The 16,336-nt window shown below is 40.4% G+C and overlaps 1 protein-coding gene across 1 annotated transcript; it reads left to right on the top strand.

The window, feature by feature from the left end:
• Positions 1 to 413: 413 nt before the first annotated feature.
• Positions 414 to 6,937, top strand: LOC134738948 (bifunctional endo-1,4-beta-xylanase XylA-like). Its single transcript, XM_063659650.1, has 2 exons — positions 414 to 1,842; positions 2,713 to 6,937. The coding sequence occupies exons 1-2, from the start codon at positions 1,568 to 1,570 to the stop codon at positions 2,924 to 2,926; spliced, it is 489 nt and encodes a 162-aa protein (XP_063515720.1). The 5' UTR covers positions 414 to 1,567; the 3' UTR covers positions 2,927 to 6,937.
• The last annotated feature ends 9,399 nt before the right edge of the window (positions 6,938 to 16,336 follow it).

The raw sequence follows: 16,336 nt of genomic DNA, 5'->3' as shown, positions 1-16,336 counted from the left end.
ATGGAATGGAATGGAATGGGGAAGGAAACGGAATGGAATGGAATGAGGAATGGAATGGAATGAATTGTGGAATGCAGTGGAATGGAATGGAACCTGGAATGGAATGAAATGGAATGTGGAATGGAATGGAATGTGGATTGGAATGTGGAATGCAAAGGAATGGAATGTGGAATGGAATGTGGAATGGAATGGAATGGAATGTGGAAAGGAGTGTGTAATGGAATGTGCAATGGAATGGAATGGAATGTGGAGTGGAATGTGGAATTCAATGTGGAATGAACGGAATGTAACGTGGGATGGAATGCGGAATGGAAAGTGTAATGGAATGGAACGGAATGTAGAATGGAATGTGTAATAGAATGGAATGGAACGTGGAAAGGAACGTGGAATGGATATTGTAACGGAACTGTGAACGGAAAGGAATGGAATGTAATGGAATGTACAATGGAAGGGAATGGAATGTGGAATGGAATGTGGAATGGATTGGAATGGAATGTGGAATGGAAAGTGGAATATAATGTGGAATGGAATATGGAATCGAATTGAATGGAATGTGGAATGGAATGCAAAGGAATGTGGAATGGAATGGAATGGAATGTGGAATGGAAAGAATGGATTGCGGAATGGAATGGAATAGTATGAACTGTGGAATGGAATGGAATGGAATAGAATGTGGAATGGAACATAATGGAATGGAACGGAAAGTGAAATGGAATGTGGAATGAAATGAGAAGAGGAATGTGGAAAGAAATGTGAAACAGAATGAAAAGGAACGTGGTAAGGAATGGAATGGAATGTAATGTGCAATGGAATGTAATGGAATGTGGAATGGAATGTGGAATGTAATGCAATAGAAGATGGACGGGGATGTGTAATGGATTGTGCAATGGAAAGTGGAATGGAATGTGGAATGGAATTGAATGGAATGTGGAATGCAAGGGAATAGAATGTGGAATGGAATGTGGAATGGAATGGAATGGAATGTAATGAAAGGTGCAATGGAATGGAATGGAATGTGGAATGTAAGGGAATGGAATATGGAATAGAATGTGGAATGGAATGGAAAGGAATGGAATGGAATGTGCATTGGAATGGAATGGAATGTGGAATAGAAATGAACACAATGTGGAATGGAATGGAATGGAATATTTAATGGAAAGGAATGCAGTGAGGAATGGAATGGAATGCTATGGAATGTGGAATGAAAAGGAATGGAATGGAATGCAGTGTGGAATGGTAAAGAATGGAATATATAATGGAATGGAATGGAATGTGGAATGGAATTGAATGGAAAGTAATGCGGAATGGTATCGAATGGAATTTGGAATGGAATGTAATTGAATGGAATGGAATGTGAAATTGAATAGAAGGGTATGTCGAACGGAATGGAATGGAATGTGGAATGGAATGGAATGGAAGGTGGAGTGGAATGTGAAATGGAATGTGGAATGGAACATGGAATGGAATGAAATGGAACTTGGAATGCAATGGAATGGTACGTGGAATGGAATGCAATGGAACATAGAATGGAACGTGGAATGCAAAGTGGAAAGGAACGTGGAATGGAATGGAATGGATCATGGAAAGCAATGGAATGGAATGTGGAAAGGAATGGAATGGAATGTGCAATGGAATGGAGTGGAACATGGAATGGAACGTGGAATGGAATGGAATGGAGCATGGAATGGATCTCAGAATGGAACGTCTAATGGAACGTGGAATGGGAAGTGGAATGGAATGGAATGGAATGGAATTGTATGAAATGTGGAATGGAATGGAATGGAACGTGGAATGGAACGTGGAATGGAACGTGGAATGGAATTTGGAATGGAATGTGGAAAGGTACGGTATGGAACGTGAAATGGAATATGGAATGGAATGGAATGCAAAGTGGAAGGGAAGGGAATGGAATGTGGAATGGAACGTGAAATGGAATGGAATGGAATGGAATGGAATGTCTAATGAAAGGGAATGGAATGTGTAATCGAAAGGAATGGAATGCGAAATGGAATGGAATTTTATGTAACGTGGAATGGAATGGAATGGAATTGAACGGAATGTGGAATTGAATGGAATGGATGGTGGAAAGGAATGTAATGGAATAGAATGCAGAATGGTATGGAATGGAATGTGGAATGGAATGTTATGGAATGGAATGAATGTGGAATGGAACGGAATGGAATGTGGAATGGAATGTTATGGAAAGGAATGAATGTGGAATGGAATGGAATGGAATGTGGAATGGAATGTTATGGAATGGAATGAATGTGGAATGGAATGGAATGGAATGTGGAATGGAATGCAATCGAGTGTGGAATGGAACGTGGAATCGAATATGGAATGAAATGGAATGGAATTTGGAATAGAATTTAATGGACTGGAAGTTTTAATGGAATGTGGAATGGAATGGAATTGAATGTGGAATGAATTGGAATGGAATGTGGAATAGAATGGAAACTGGAATGGAATGGAATGGAATGTGCATTCGAACGGAATGGAATGTGGAAGAAATGGAATGGAATGGAAAGAAATCTGAAATGGAATGCGGAATGGAATTTGAAATGGAATGAAATGGAACTTGGAATGGAATGAAATGGAATGTGGAATGGTACATGGAATGTAACCTGGAATGGAATAGAATGGAATGTGGAATGGCATGGAATGGAATGTGAACTGCAATGGAATCGAATGTAATGCAATGTTTAATGGAAGGTGGAATGGAACGTGGAATGGAATGGAAAAGGACGCGGAATGGAACGTGGAATGGAACGTGGAACGGAAGGTGGAATGGAACGTGGAATGGAAGTTGGAATGGAACGCGGAATGCAATGGAATGGAATGTGGAATGGAATGTGGAATGGAAGGTGGAATGGAACGTGGAATTGAATGTAATAGAACGGGGAATGTAATGTGGAAGGAATGCTGAAAGGAATGGAATGGAATGCGGAAAGTTTTCTAATCGAATGTGGAATGGAATGTGGATTGGAATGGACTGGAATGTGGAATGGAATGTGGAATGGAATGGAATGGAATGTGGAATGGAATGGAATGGAATGTGGAAAGGAAACTGGAATGGAGTTGAATTGAACGTGGAAAGGAATGTGGAATAGAATGTGGAATGGAATGGGACGGAATGTGGAATGAAATGTGGAATGGAATGGAATGGAAACTGAACTGGAATGTGGAATGGAATGTTGAATGGAATGTGGAGTGGCATGTGGAGTTGAACGGAATGCAACGTGGAATGCAATGTGGAATGGAATGTGGAATGGAAAGTGCTATGGAATGGAATGGAATGTGGAATGGAACGTGGAATGGAATGCGGAATGGATCGTGGGATGGAGTGGAATGGAATGTGGAATGGAACGGAATGGAATGTGGAAAGGTATTGAATGTAATGTAATGTGGATTGGAATGGATTGGAATGTAAAATGGAAACTGGAATGGCATGGAACGATATGTTGAATGGAATGTGGAATGGAATGGAATGGAATGGAATGTGGAATGGAATGTAGAAAGGAATGTGGAATGGAAAGTGGAATACAACTTAATGGAATGTGGAATTGAATGTGAAATGGAAAACAGAATGGAATGTAATGGAATGTGGAATGGAATGTGAAATGTAATGTGAAATGGATTGTAGAAAGGAACGTAATTGAATTTGGGATGGAAAGTGGAATGGACTGAGGAATGGAATGGAATTGAATGTCTAATGTAATGTGGAATGGAATGGAATGTATTGTTGAATGCAATGTGGACTAGAATGTGGAATTGAATGGAATGGAATTTTGAATGGAATGTGGAATGGAATGTTATGCAATGTGGAAGGGAATGTGGAATGGAATGTGGAATGGAATGTGGAATTCAATGCTGAATGGAACGGAATGGAAAGTGGAATGGAATGTGAAATGTAATGGAATGGAATGTGGACTGGAATGTGGAATAGTCTGTGGAATGGAATGTGGAATGGTATGTGGAGTGGCATGTGGAATAGAACGGAAAGAAATGTGGAATGGAATGTGGAATGGAACGTGTTATTGAGCGGAAGGGAATGTGAAATGAAAAGTGGAATGGAATGTGGAATGGATTGTGGAATGGAACGTGGAATGTAAAGGAAAGGAAAGTGGAATGGAACGTGTAATGGAAACCGGAATGAAATGTGGAATGGAACGTGGAATCGAATGGAATGGAATGTGGAATAGAATGCGGAAAGGAATGTAACGGAATGATGAAGGTAATGTGGAATGGAATGTGGAACGCAATGTAGAATGGATTGGAATAGAATGTGGAATGAAAAGGAATGCTATGTCTAACGGAATGTGGGATGGAAAGGAATGCATTGTGGAATGCAAAGTGGAATAGAATGTGGAATTTAATGGAATGGAATTTTGAATGGAATGTGGAATGGAATGGAATGGAATGTGGAAGAGAATGCGGAATAGAATCTGGAATGGAATGTGGAATGGAAAGTGCAATTCAATGCGGAATTGAATGGAATGGAATGTGGAATGAAATGTGGAATTGAATGCAATGGAATCTGGACTGAAATGTGTAATAGAATGTGGAATGGAACGTGGAATGTAATGTGGAGTGGCATGTGGATAATAACGGAATGGAATGTGAAAGGGAACGTGTTATGGAAGGGAATGGAATGTGGAATGGAATTTGTAATGAATGGTGGAATGGAATGGAATGGAATGTGGCATGGAACGTTGAATGGAAAGGAATGGAAAGTGGAATGGAATGTGTAAAGGAACATGGAATGACGTGTGGAAAGGAACGTGGAATGGAATGTGCAAAGGAATGTGGAGTGGAACGTGAAATGGAAAATAGAATGGAAAGTGGAATGGAATGTAAAGGAATGTGGAATGGAACGTGGAATGCGATGTGGAATGGGACCTGCTATGTAATGGAATGGAATGAAGAATGGAAAGTGGAATGGAATTTGGAATGGAATGTGGAATGGAATGTGGAATTGAATGGAATGGAATGGAATGTGGAATGGAATGGGCTGGAATGTGGAATGGAATGTGGAATAAAATTTAGTGGAAAGTGGAATTGAACGCGGAATGGAATGGAATGGACTGGAATGGAATGTGTAATGGAATGAAAAAGAATATGGAATGGAATGTGGAAGGGAATGGAATGACAGGTGGAATGGAATGTGGAATGGAATGTAATGAAATGTGGAATGGAATGTTGATTGGAATGGAATGGTATGTGGAATGGAATGGAATAGTCTTCAGAATGGAATGCGGAATTTAATGTGGAATGGAATGTGGAATATAATGGAATGGAACATTGAACAGAATATTTAAAGGCATGTGAATAGGAATGCATTGGAATGAGGAATGGAATGTGGAATGAAATGCAAAGGAATGAGAATCGATTGTGGAATGGAATGTGGAATGGACTGTGGAATGGAATGAGGAATGGAATGTGGAATGGAATGTGTAATAGATTGTAGAATGGAATGTGAAATGGAATGTGGAATGGAATGTAACTGAATGTGGAAGTAATGTGGAATGGAACGTAACAGAATGTGGAATGGAATGTGTATTTGAATGTGGAATGGAAAGTGGAATGGAACGGAATGGAATGAGGAATGGAACATGGAATGGAACTTGGAATGAAACGAGGAATGGAATGTGGAATGGAAAGTGGAATGGAACGTGGAATGGAATGTTTAATGGAATGTGGAGTGGAACGTGGAATGGAACGGAATGGAACATGGAATGGAACATGGAACTGAAAGGAATGGAACGTTGATTGGAATGTGAAATGGATCGTGGAATGGAAAGTGGAATGGAATGGAATGGAATGTGGATTGGAATGTGGAACGGAATGCGGAATAGGAAGTGGAATGGAATGTGGAATGGAATGTGTAATGGAAATAAATTCATTTCGGAATGGAATGGGATGGAATGTGGAATGCAATGGAATGAAATGTGGAATGGAAAGAAATGGAATGTGGAATGGAATGGAATGGAATGTGGAATGGAATGTGGAATAGAATAGAATGGAATGTGGAGTAGAATGTGAAATGGGATGGAATGGATAGCGGTATGGAATGGAATGGAATGCAATGGTACGGAATATGGGATGGAATGGAAAGGAACTTGTAGTGGAATGTGGAATGGAATGCGGAATGGAACGTGGAATGGAAGGTGCAATGGAATGGAATGGAAAGTGGAATGGAACGCGGAATGGAATGTGGAATGGAACGTGGAATAGAATATGGAATGGAATGTGGAATGAAAATGAATGGAATGTGCAACGGAATGGAATGGAATGTGGAATGGAATGGAAAGGAATGTGGAATGGAAAGGAAGGCAATTGGGAATTGAATGTGGAATGGAATGGAATGGAATGAGGAATAGAATGTGGAATGCCATGGAAAGGAAAGCGGAATGGAATGGAATGGAAAGGAATGTGGAATGGAATGGAATGCCATGTGGAATAGAATGTGGAATGGAATGGAATGGAATCTGGAATAGAATATGTAACGGAATAGAATGGAAAGCGGAATGGAATGGTATGGAATGTGGAATGGAATGGAATGCAATGTGGAATGGAGTGGAATGGAAAGTGGAATGAAACGTGAAATGGAATGTGGAATGGAAAGTAATTGAATGTGGAATGGAATGCGGAATGGACAGGAATGGAATGGAATGGAATGGAAAGTGGAATGAAATGTGGAATGGAATGGAATGCAATGTTGAATGGAATGTGGAATGGACTGGATTGGAATGTGGAATGCAGTGTGGAATGGAATGGAATGGAATGGAATGCTAAGGAATGCAGAATGGAATGTGGAATGGAATGGAATGCAATGTGGAATGGAATATGGAATTAAATGTAGAATGGAATGTAATGCAATTTGGAAAGTAATGTGGAATATAATGGATTGCAACGTGGAATGGAATATGGAATGGAATGTGGAATGGAACGCAATGGAATGTGGAACGGAATGTGGAATTGAGTGTGGATTGGAATGGAATGGAATGTGGAATGGAACGTGGAATGGAATGTGGAGTAAAATGTGGAACAGAATGGAATGTAACGTGGAATGAAATCGATTGCAACGTTTAGGAATATTAAATTGAATGGAATGGATCGTGGAATGGAACGTGGAATGGAACGTGGAATGGAAGGTGGAATGGAACGTGGAATGGAACAGAATGGAACGTGGAATGGAAAGTAATCGAATATGGAATGGAATGTGGAATGGAATTGACTGGAATGTGGAATGGAATGGAATGGAATATGGAATGAAATGTGGAACGGAATGGATGGAATGTGGAAAGGAATCTGGAATGGAATGGAATGGAATGTGGAAAGGAATGTGGAATAGAATGTGGAATGCAATGGGATGGAATGTGGAATGGAATGTGGAATGGAATGGAATGGAATTTGGACTGGAATATGGAATGGAATGCGGAATTTAATGTAGAGTGGCATGTGGAATTGAGCAGAATGGAACGTGGAATGAAATGTGGAATGGAATGTGGAATGGAACGTGCTATGGAATTGAGTGGAATGTGGAATGGAACGTGGAATGGAATGTGGAATGGATCGTGGAATGGAGTGGAATGGAAAGTGGAATGGAAAGTGGAATGGAATGTTGAATGGATCGTGGAATGGAGTGGAATGTAACGTGGAATGGAACGTAAAATCGAATGGAATGGAATGTGGAATGGAACCTGGAATGGAATGTGGAATGGATCATGGAATGGAATGGAATGCAATGTGTAACGGAACGTGGAATGGAATGGAAGGGAACGTGGAATGGAACGTGGAATGGAACGTGGAATGGAATGTAGAATGGAAAGTGGAATGAAAGGTGGAATGGATCGTGGAATTGAATGGAATGGAAGTTGGAATACAATGTGGAATGGAATGGAAGAGAACGTGGAATGGAATTTGGAATGGAATGTGGAATGGAATGTGGAATGAAAGGTGCAATGGATCATGTAATTGAACGGAAAGGAACTTGGAATACAATGTGGAATGGAAAGGAATGTGAAATGGAATGTGGAGTGGAATACAATGGAAAGTGGAACAGAATGGAAAGGATTGCGGAATGGAATGTGCAATGGAACGGAATTTAATGGGGTATGGAATGTGGAAAGCAATGAGTAATGGAAAGTGGAATGGAATGGAGTGTGGAATGGAATGGAATGTAACTTGGATTGGAATGTGGAATGGAATGTGGAGTGGCATGTGGAATTGAACGGAATGGAACATGGAATGGAATTTGGAATGGAATGTGGAATGGAACATGCTATGGAACGGAGTGGAAAGGAATGTGGAATGGAACAAGGAATGGAATGTGGAATGGATCGTGGAATGGAGAGGAATGGAAAGTGGAATGGAACGTAGAATGGAATGGAATGCAATGTGGAATGGAACGTGGAATGGAATGTGGAATGGATGGAGGAATGGAATGTAATGTAATGTGTGATAGAACATGGAATGGAATAGAACGGAACCTGAAATGGAAAGTGGAATGGAACGTGGAATTGAAAGTAGAATGGAAATTGGAATGGAATGTGCAAAGGAATGTGGAATGGAATGTGGAATGGAATGGAATGGAGACTGGAGTGGATCTTGGAATGGAATGGAAAGGAACGTGGAATGGAATGTTGAGAGGAATGTGGAATGGAATGTGGAATGGTATAGAAAGTAACTTGGAATGGATCGTTGAATGGAATGTAGAATGGCATTTGGAATGGAATGCAATGGAATGGAATGGAATGTGGAATGGAATGTGGAATGGAATGTGGAATGGAATGTGGAATGGAATGGAATGGACTGTGGAAGGGAATGTGGAAAGAATGTGCAATGGAATGTGGAATACAACGGAATGAAATGTGGAATGGAATATGGAATGGAAAATAGAATGCAATGTTATGGAATGTGGAAGGGAATGTGGAATGGAATGTTGAATGAAAGGTGGAATGGATCGTGGAATTGAATGGAATGGAACTTGGAATACAATGTGGAATGGAATGGAAGGGAATGTGTAATGGAATGTGGAGTGGAATGCAATGGAAAGTGGAACGGAATGGAATGCAGTGCGGAATGGAATGTGGAATGCAACGGAATGTAATGGGGTATGGAATGTGGAATGGAATGTGGAATGGAAAGTGGAATGGAAGGGAATGGAACGTGGAATGGAATGTGGAATTGAGTGTGGAATGGAACGTGGAATGGAATGGATTGGAATGGAATGCCGAATGGAACATGGAAAGGAAAGTGGAACGGAATGGAATGGAATGTGGAATGGAACAATGAATGGAATGTGGAATTGAGTGTGGAATGGAACGTGGAATGGAATGGATTGGAATGGAATGTCGAATGGAACATGGAAAGGAAAGTGGAACGGAATGGAATGGAATGTGGAATGGAATGGAATGGAATGTGTAATGGAATGTGGAATGGACTTTAAAGTAATATGGAATGAAAAGTGGAGTGGAATGTGGAATGTATTGAGGAACGGAATGTGGAATGGAAGGGAATGGAATGAGGAATGGAATGTGGAATGGAGTGTGGAATGGAACTTGGAATATAATGCAATATAATGTTGAGTGCAACATGGAATGGAATGGAATGGAACGTGGAATGGAAAGTGGAATGCAACGAGGAATGGAATGGAGTGGAATGGGAAGTGTAGTGGAACGTGGAATGGAACTTGGAATGCAACAGAATGGAATGTGGAATGGAACGTGAAATGGAATGGAATGTGGAATGGAACGTCAAATGGAATGGAACGGAACGTGGAATGGAACGTGGAATGGAACGTGGAATGGAATGTGGAATGAAACGGAATGGAATGTGGAATGGAATGTGGAATTGAGTGTGGAATGGAACGTGTAATGGAATGGAATGGAATGTGGAATGGAACATGGAATGGAATGGAATAGAATGTGGAATGGAACGGAATGGAATGTGGAATGTAATGGAATAGAAAGTGGAAGGGAATGTGGAATGGAATGTGGAATGTAATGTGGAATATAATGGAATGAAATGTGGAATGAAATGTGGATTGGAATGGAATGGAATGGGGAATGTAATGGACTGGAATATGTAATGGAATGTGGAATAGAATTTAATGGAATGTGGAATGGAAAGTGGAATGGAATGGAATGGAATGGAATGGAATGCGGAATGGAAAGGAATGGAATGTGGAATGAAATATGGAATGGAATGTGAAATGGAAAGCAATGGAATGTGGAATGGAATGGAATGTGGAAAGGAATATGGAATGGAATGTGGAATGGAATTGAATGAAATGTGGAATGCAATGTTGATTAGGAATGGAAAGGAATGTGGAATGGAATGGACTGTGGAATGGAAAGTGGAATGCAATGTGGAATGGAAAGTGGAATATAATGGAATGGAAGGTGGAATAGAATGTGGAACGGCATGTGAAATGGAATGCAAAGGAATGTGCAATGGAATGTGGAATGAAATGCAATGAAATGAGAATGGAACGCGGATTGGAATGTGGAATGGAATGTGGAATGGACTGCGGAAAGGAATATGGAATGGAATGTGGCATGCAATGTGGAATGGAATGAAATGGAATGGAATGTGGAATGGAAAGTGAATTGGAATGCAAAGGATTGTGGAATGGAATATGGAGTTAAATGCTTGGAATGAGAATGGAATGCGGAATGGAAAGTGGAACGGAATGGAATGGAATGTGCAATGGAATTTGGAATGCAAAGTTGAATGGAATGAAATGGAATGTGGAATGGAATGTGGAATGGAAAGTGGAATGGAATGGAATGGAATGTGGAATGGAATGTAGAACGGATTGTGGAATAGAAGGGAATCGAATGTGGAATGGAATGTTGAATGTTATGTGGAATCGAAAATGGAATGGAATGGAATGGAATGTGGAATGGAACGTGGAATGGAACGTTGAATGGAAAGTGTAATGGAACATGGAATTGAACGTGGAAAGGGATGTGCAATGGAATGTTGAATGGAAAGTTGAATGGAATGGAATGGAACGTGGAAAGAAACGTGGAATGGAAAGTGGAATGGAACATGTAATGGGACGTGGAATGGGATGTGCAATGGAATGCGGAATAGAAAGTTGAATGGAATGGAATGGAACGTGAAATTGAACATGGAATGGAATGGAATGGAACGTAGAATGGAACGTGGAAGGGAACATGGTAAGGATGGTGGAATGGAACGTAGAATGGAATGTGGAATGGAAAGTGGAAAGAATGTGGAATGGAATGGAATGTAGAATGGAATGTGCAATGTATCGTGGAATTTAATGTGGAACGAATCATGGAATGGAAGGTGAAATGGAATGTGGAATGGAATGTGGAATGGAATACGGAATGGAAAGTGAAATTGAATGGAATGTAATGTTGAATGGAACGTGGAACGGAATGGAATGGAATGTGCAATGGAATGTGGAATGGAATGTGGAAAGTAATGGAATGTAATGTGGAAAGGAATCTGAAAGGAAAGTGGAATGTAATGGAATGTAATGTGGAATGGAACTTGGAATGGAATAGAATGGAATGTGGAATGTAATCTGGAATTGAAAATGGAATGGAACGGAGAATGCAATGTGGCATGGAATGGGCAATGGAATGTGGAATGGAATGGGCAATGGAATGTGGAATGGAACGTGGAATGGAATGGAATGGAAAGTGGAATGGAACGTGGAATTGTATGGAATGGAAAGAGGAACGGAAGTTGGAAAGAAAGGAATGGAACATGCATTGGAATGTGGAATGGAATATAGAATGGAACGTGGAATGGAACGTGGAATGGAATGGAAAGGAAAGTGGAAAGGAATGGAATGGAACTTGAAATGCAATGTGTAATGGAATGTGGTATGGAAGGTTGAATTGAAAGTGGAATGAAATGGAATGGAACGTGCAATGGAATGTGGAATGGAATGAAATGGAATTTGGAAAGGAATGATAATGGAATGTGGAATGGAAAGGAATGGAACGTGGAAAGGGACGTGGAATGGAACATGGAATGCAACGTGGAATGGAACGTGGAATGGAATGTGGAATGCAATGGTATGGAATGTGGAACGGAATGGAAAGGAATGTTGAATGTAAAAGAATGCAACCTGGAATGGAACGTGGAATGTAACATGGAATGGAATGGAATAGAACGTGGAATGGAATGTGGAATAGAATGGAATGGAAATTGGAATGCAATGTGGAATTGAATGTGGAAAGATACGTGGAATGGAACGTTGAATGGAATGTGGAATGGAATGGAATGGATTGTGGAATGAAATGGAAGGGAATGTAGAATGCAAAGGAATGGAACATGGAATGGGACATGGAATGGAACATGGAATGCGACGTGGAAAGTAAAGAGAAATGGAAGGTGGAATGGATTGGAATGGAATGCAATGGAATGTGGAATGGAATGGAATGGAATGTGGAATGCAATGGAATGGAGTGGAATATGGAATGGAATGGAATGGAATGCGGAATGCAATGGAACTTAATGTGGAATGGAATGGAATGGAATGGAATGGAATGGAATGTAGAATGGAACGGAATGGAATGTGGAATGGAATGGTTTGGAATATGGAAAGGAATGGAATGGAAAGTGGAATGGAATGTGGAATGGTATGTGGAATGCATTGTTTAAAGGATTGGAATGGAATGTTGAATACAATGGAATGGAATGGAATGTGGAATGGAAAGTGGAATGGATCGCTTAATGAAATGGAATGGAATGTGCAACAGAATGGAATGGAATATGTAATGGAATGGAATGGAATGCAATGGAAAGTGAAATAGAATGTGGAACGGAATGTGAAATGGAATGTGGAATGGAATGTGGAATGGAATGTGGAATGGAATGGAATAGAATGTCGTATGAAATGTGGAAGGGAATGGATAGGAATGTGGACTGGAATGTGGAATGGAATGCAATGGAATGAGAATGGAATTTGGAATGAAATGGAATGGAATGTGGAATGGACAGCGGAATGGAATGTGGAATGGAATGTGGAATGGAACGTGGAATGGAACGGAATGGTATGGAATGTGGAATGGATTGTGAATTAGAATGCAATGGAATGTGGAATGAATTGCAATGGAATGAGAATGGAATGTGGAATGGAATGTCAAATGTAATGGAATGGAATGTGGAATGGACTGCAGAATGGAATGTGCAATAGAGTGTGGAATTGAATGTGGAATGGAATGGAATGGAATGGAATGTGGAATGGAATGGAAAGCAATGTGGAATAGAATGGAATGGAAAGGAAGTTGGAGTTGAATGGAATGGAATGTGAAATGGAATGTGGAATGGAAAGTGGAATGGAATGGAATTGAACGTTGAATGGAATGGAATGGAACGTGGAATGTAACGTGGAATGGAATGAAATGGAACGTGGAGTGGAACGCGGAATGGATTGTGGAATGGAACGTGGAATGGAACGTGGAATGGAACGTGGAATGGAATGGAATGGAATGTGGAATGGAATGTAGAATGCAATGGAATGGAATGACTAACGGAATGTGGAATAGAAGGTGGAATGGAACATGGAATGGAATGTGGAATGGAATGTGGAATGGAATGGAATGTGGAATGGAATGTGGAATGGAAAGGAATGGAGGGTTTAAATGGAATGGAATGTAATATGGAGTGGTTTGTGGACTAGAATGGAATGTACTGTGAAATGAAATGTGGAATGGTATGGAATGGAATGTGGAATGGAATGCTCAATGGAATGTGGAATGGAATGTAGCGGAAAGTGGAATGGAATGTGGAATGGAACGTTGAGTAGAATGTGGAATGGAAAGTGGAATGGCATGGAATGGAATGTGGAATGGAATGTGGAATGGAAAGTGGATTGGAAAGTGGAATGGAATGGAATCGAATGTAGAATGGATTGTGTAATGGAATGAAATGGAATGTGCAATGCAGTTTTGAATGGAATGGAATGGAATGTGGAATGGAATGGAATGTGGAATGGAAAGTGGAATGCAATGGAGTGGAATGTGGAATGAAATGTGGAATGCAATGGAATGCAAGGTGGAATGGAATGTGGAATAAAATGGAATGCAAAGAGAAATGGAAGGTGCAATGCAAAGTGGAATGAAGCGTGGAATGAAAGATGGTATGGAACGGAATGGAATGTGGAATCGAATGTGGACTGGAATGGAATGTTTAATAGAAAGTGGAATGGAATGTAATGTTTAAATGGAATGGAATGGAATGTGGAATGGAATGTGTACTGGAATGGAAAACTATGTGGAATGGAATGTGCAATGGGATGGAATGTGGAATAGAATGTGGAATGGGATGGAATGTGGAATGGAATGTTCAATGGAGTGTGGAATGGAATGTGGAATGGAATGTAATGAAATGTGGCATGGAATGTGGAATGGAATGTGGATTGGAACGTTGAATGGAATGGAATGGAATGGGGAATGGAATGTGGAATGGAAAGTGGAAAGGAACGTGGAATGGAATGTGGAATGGAATGGAACGTGGAATTGAACCTGGAATGGAATGGAATGGAATGTAGAATGGAATGTGGAATGTAATGGAACGGGATGTGGAATGGAATGGAATGGAATGTGGAATAGAAATTAATGGAACGAGGAATGGAACATCTACGAGAACGTGGAATGCAGCGTGGAATGGAACATGGAATGGAATGTGAAATATAATGGAATGGAATGTAGAATGGAATGGAATGGAATGTGGAATGGATTGAAATAGAGTGGAATGTGGAATGGAGTGGAATGGAATGCAATGGAATGGAAGGGAATGGAAAGGAATGTGGAATGGAATGGAATGGAATCTAATGGAAAGTGGAATTGAATGGAAAGGAGTGTGGAATGGAATGGAATGGAATGTCGAATGGAATGGAATGGAAAGTGGAATGGAATGTGAAATGGAAAGTGGAATGGATTGTGGAATGGAAAGTGGTAAGGAATGTGGAATGCAATGTGGAATGGAATGTGGAATGGAACAGAATGCAATGTGGATTGCAATGTGGAATGCAATTTGCAAAGGAAAGTGGAATGTAATGGAATGGATTGTGGAATGGAATGGAATGGATTGTGGAATGGAAAGTGGAATTGAATGAAATGGAACGTCGAAAGGAACATGGAATGGAACGTGGAATGGAACGAGAAATGGAATGTGGAATGGAATGTGGAAAGGAATGTGGAATGGAATGGAATGGAACATGGAATGGAACGTGGAATGGAATGGAATGGAACGTGGAATGGAACGTGGAATGGAATGGGCAGTGGAATGAGGAATGTAACGTTGAATGCAATGGAATAGTAAGTGGAAAGGAACGTGGAATGGAATAGAATGGAACGTGGTATGGTACAGAATGGAATGTGAAATGGAATGTGGACTGGAATGGAATGCAATATGGAATGGAATGTGGAATAGAATGTAATGGAATGTGGAACGGAATGTAGAATGGAATGTGATGGAATGTGGAATGTAATGTGGACTGGAATGTGTAATGGAGTGGAATGGAATGTAGAATGGAACTTAGAATGGAACGTGGAATGGAATGTGGAACGGAATGTGGAATGGAAACTGGAATGGAATGGAATGTCGAATGAAACGTGGAATGGAATGGAATGGAAAGTGAAATGGAAGTTGCAATGTTACGTGGAATGGAACGTGGAGTGGAATGTGTGATGCAATGTGGAATGGAATGTTTAATGGGATTGAATGGAATGTGGAATGGAATGGAATGGAATGTGGTATGGTACGGAATGGAATGTGAAATGGAATGTGCACTGGAATGGAATGCAATGTGGAATGGAATGTGGAATGGAATGTAATGGAATCTGCAACGGAATGTGGAATGGAATGGACTGGAATGTGGAGTGGAAATTGGAATGGAATTTGGAATGGAACGGAATGGAATGTGGAACGGAATGTGGAATTGAAAGTGGAGTGGAATGGAATGCAATGTCAAATGAAACTTGGAATGGAATGGAATGAAAAGTGAAATGGAAGCTGCAATGGAACATGTAATGGAACGTGGAATGGAATGTGGAATGGAGTGTGGAATGAAATGTGGAATGGAATGTGGAATGGAACGTGGAATGGAATGGGATGTAAAGTAGAATGCAATGGAAGTTCACGTGGAATGGAATATGGAAGAGAATGTGTAATGAAAAGTGAAATGGAAAGTGGAAAGGAATGGAATGGAACGTGCAATGGAATGTGTAATGGAATGTGGAATGTAACGGGGAATGTAATGTGGAATGTAAAGTGGAATGGAAAGGAATGTAATGTGGAATTGAATGTGGAATGGAATGGAAGGGAATCCAGAATGGACAGG

Source organism: Pongo pygmaeus, chromosome 22 (genome assembly GCF_028885625.2).
Source record: "Pongo pygmaeus isolate AG05252 chromosome 22, NHGRI_mPonPyg2-v2.0_pri, whole genome shotgun sequence".
Classification (NCBI taxonomy): Eukaryota; Metazoa; Chordata; class Mammalia; order Primates; family Hominidae; genus Pongo; species Pongo pygmaeus.
This window is presented reverse-complemented; position numbering and strand designations above follow the sequence as displayed.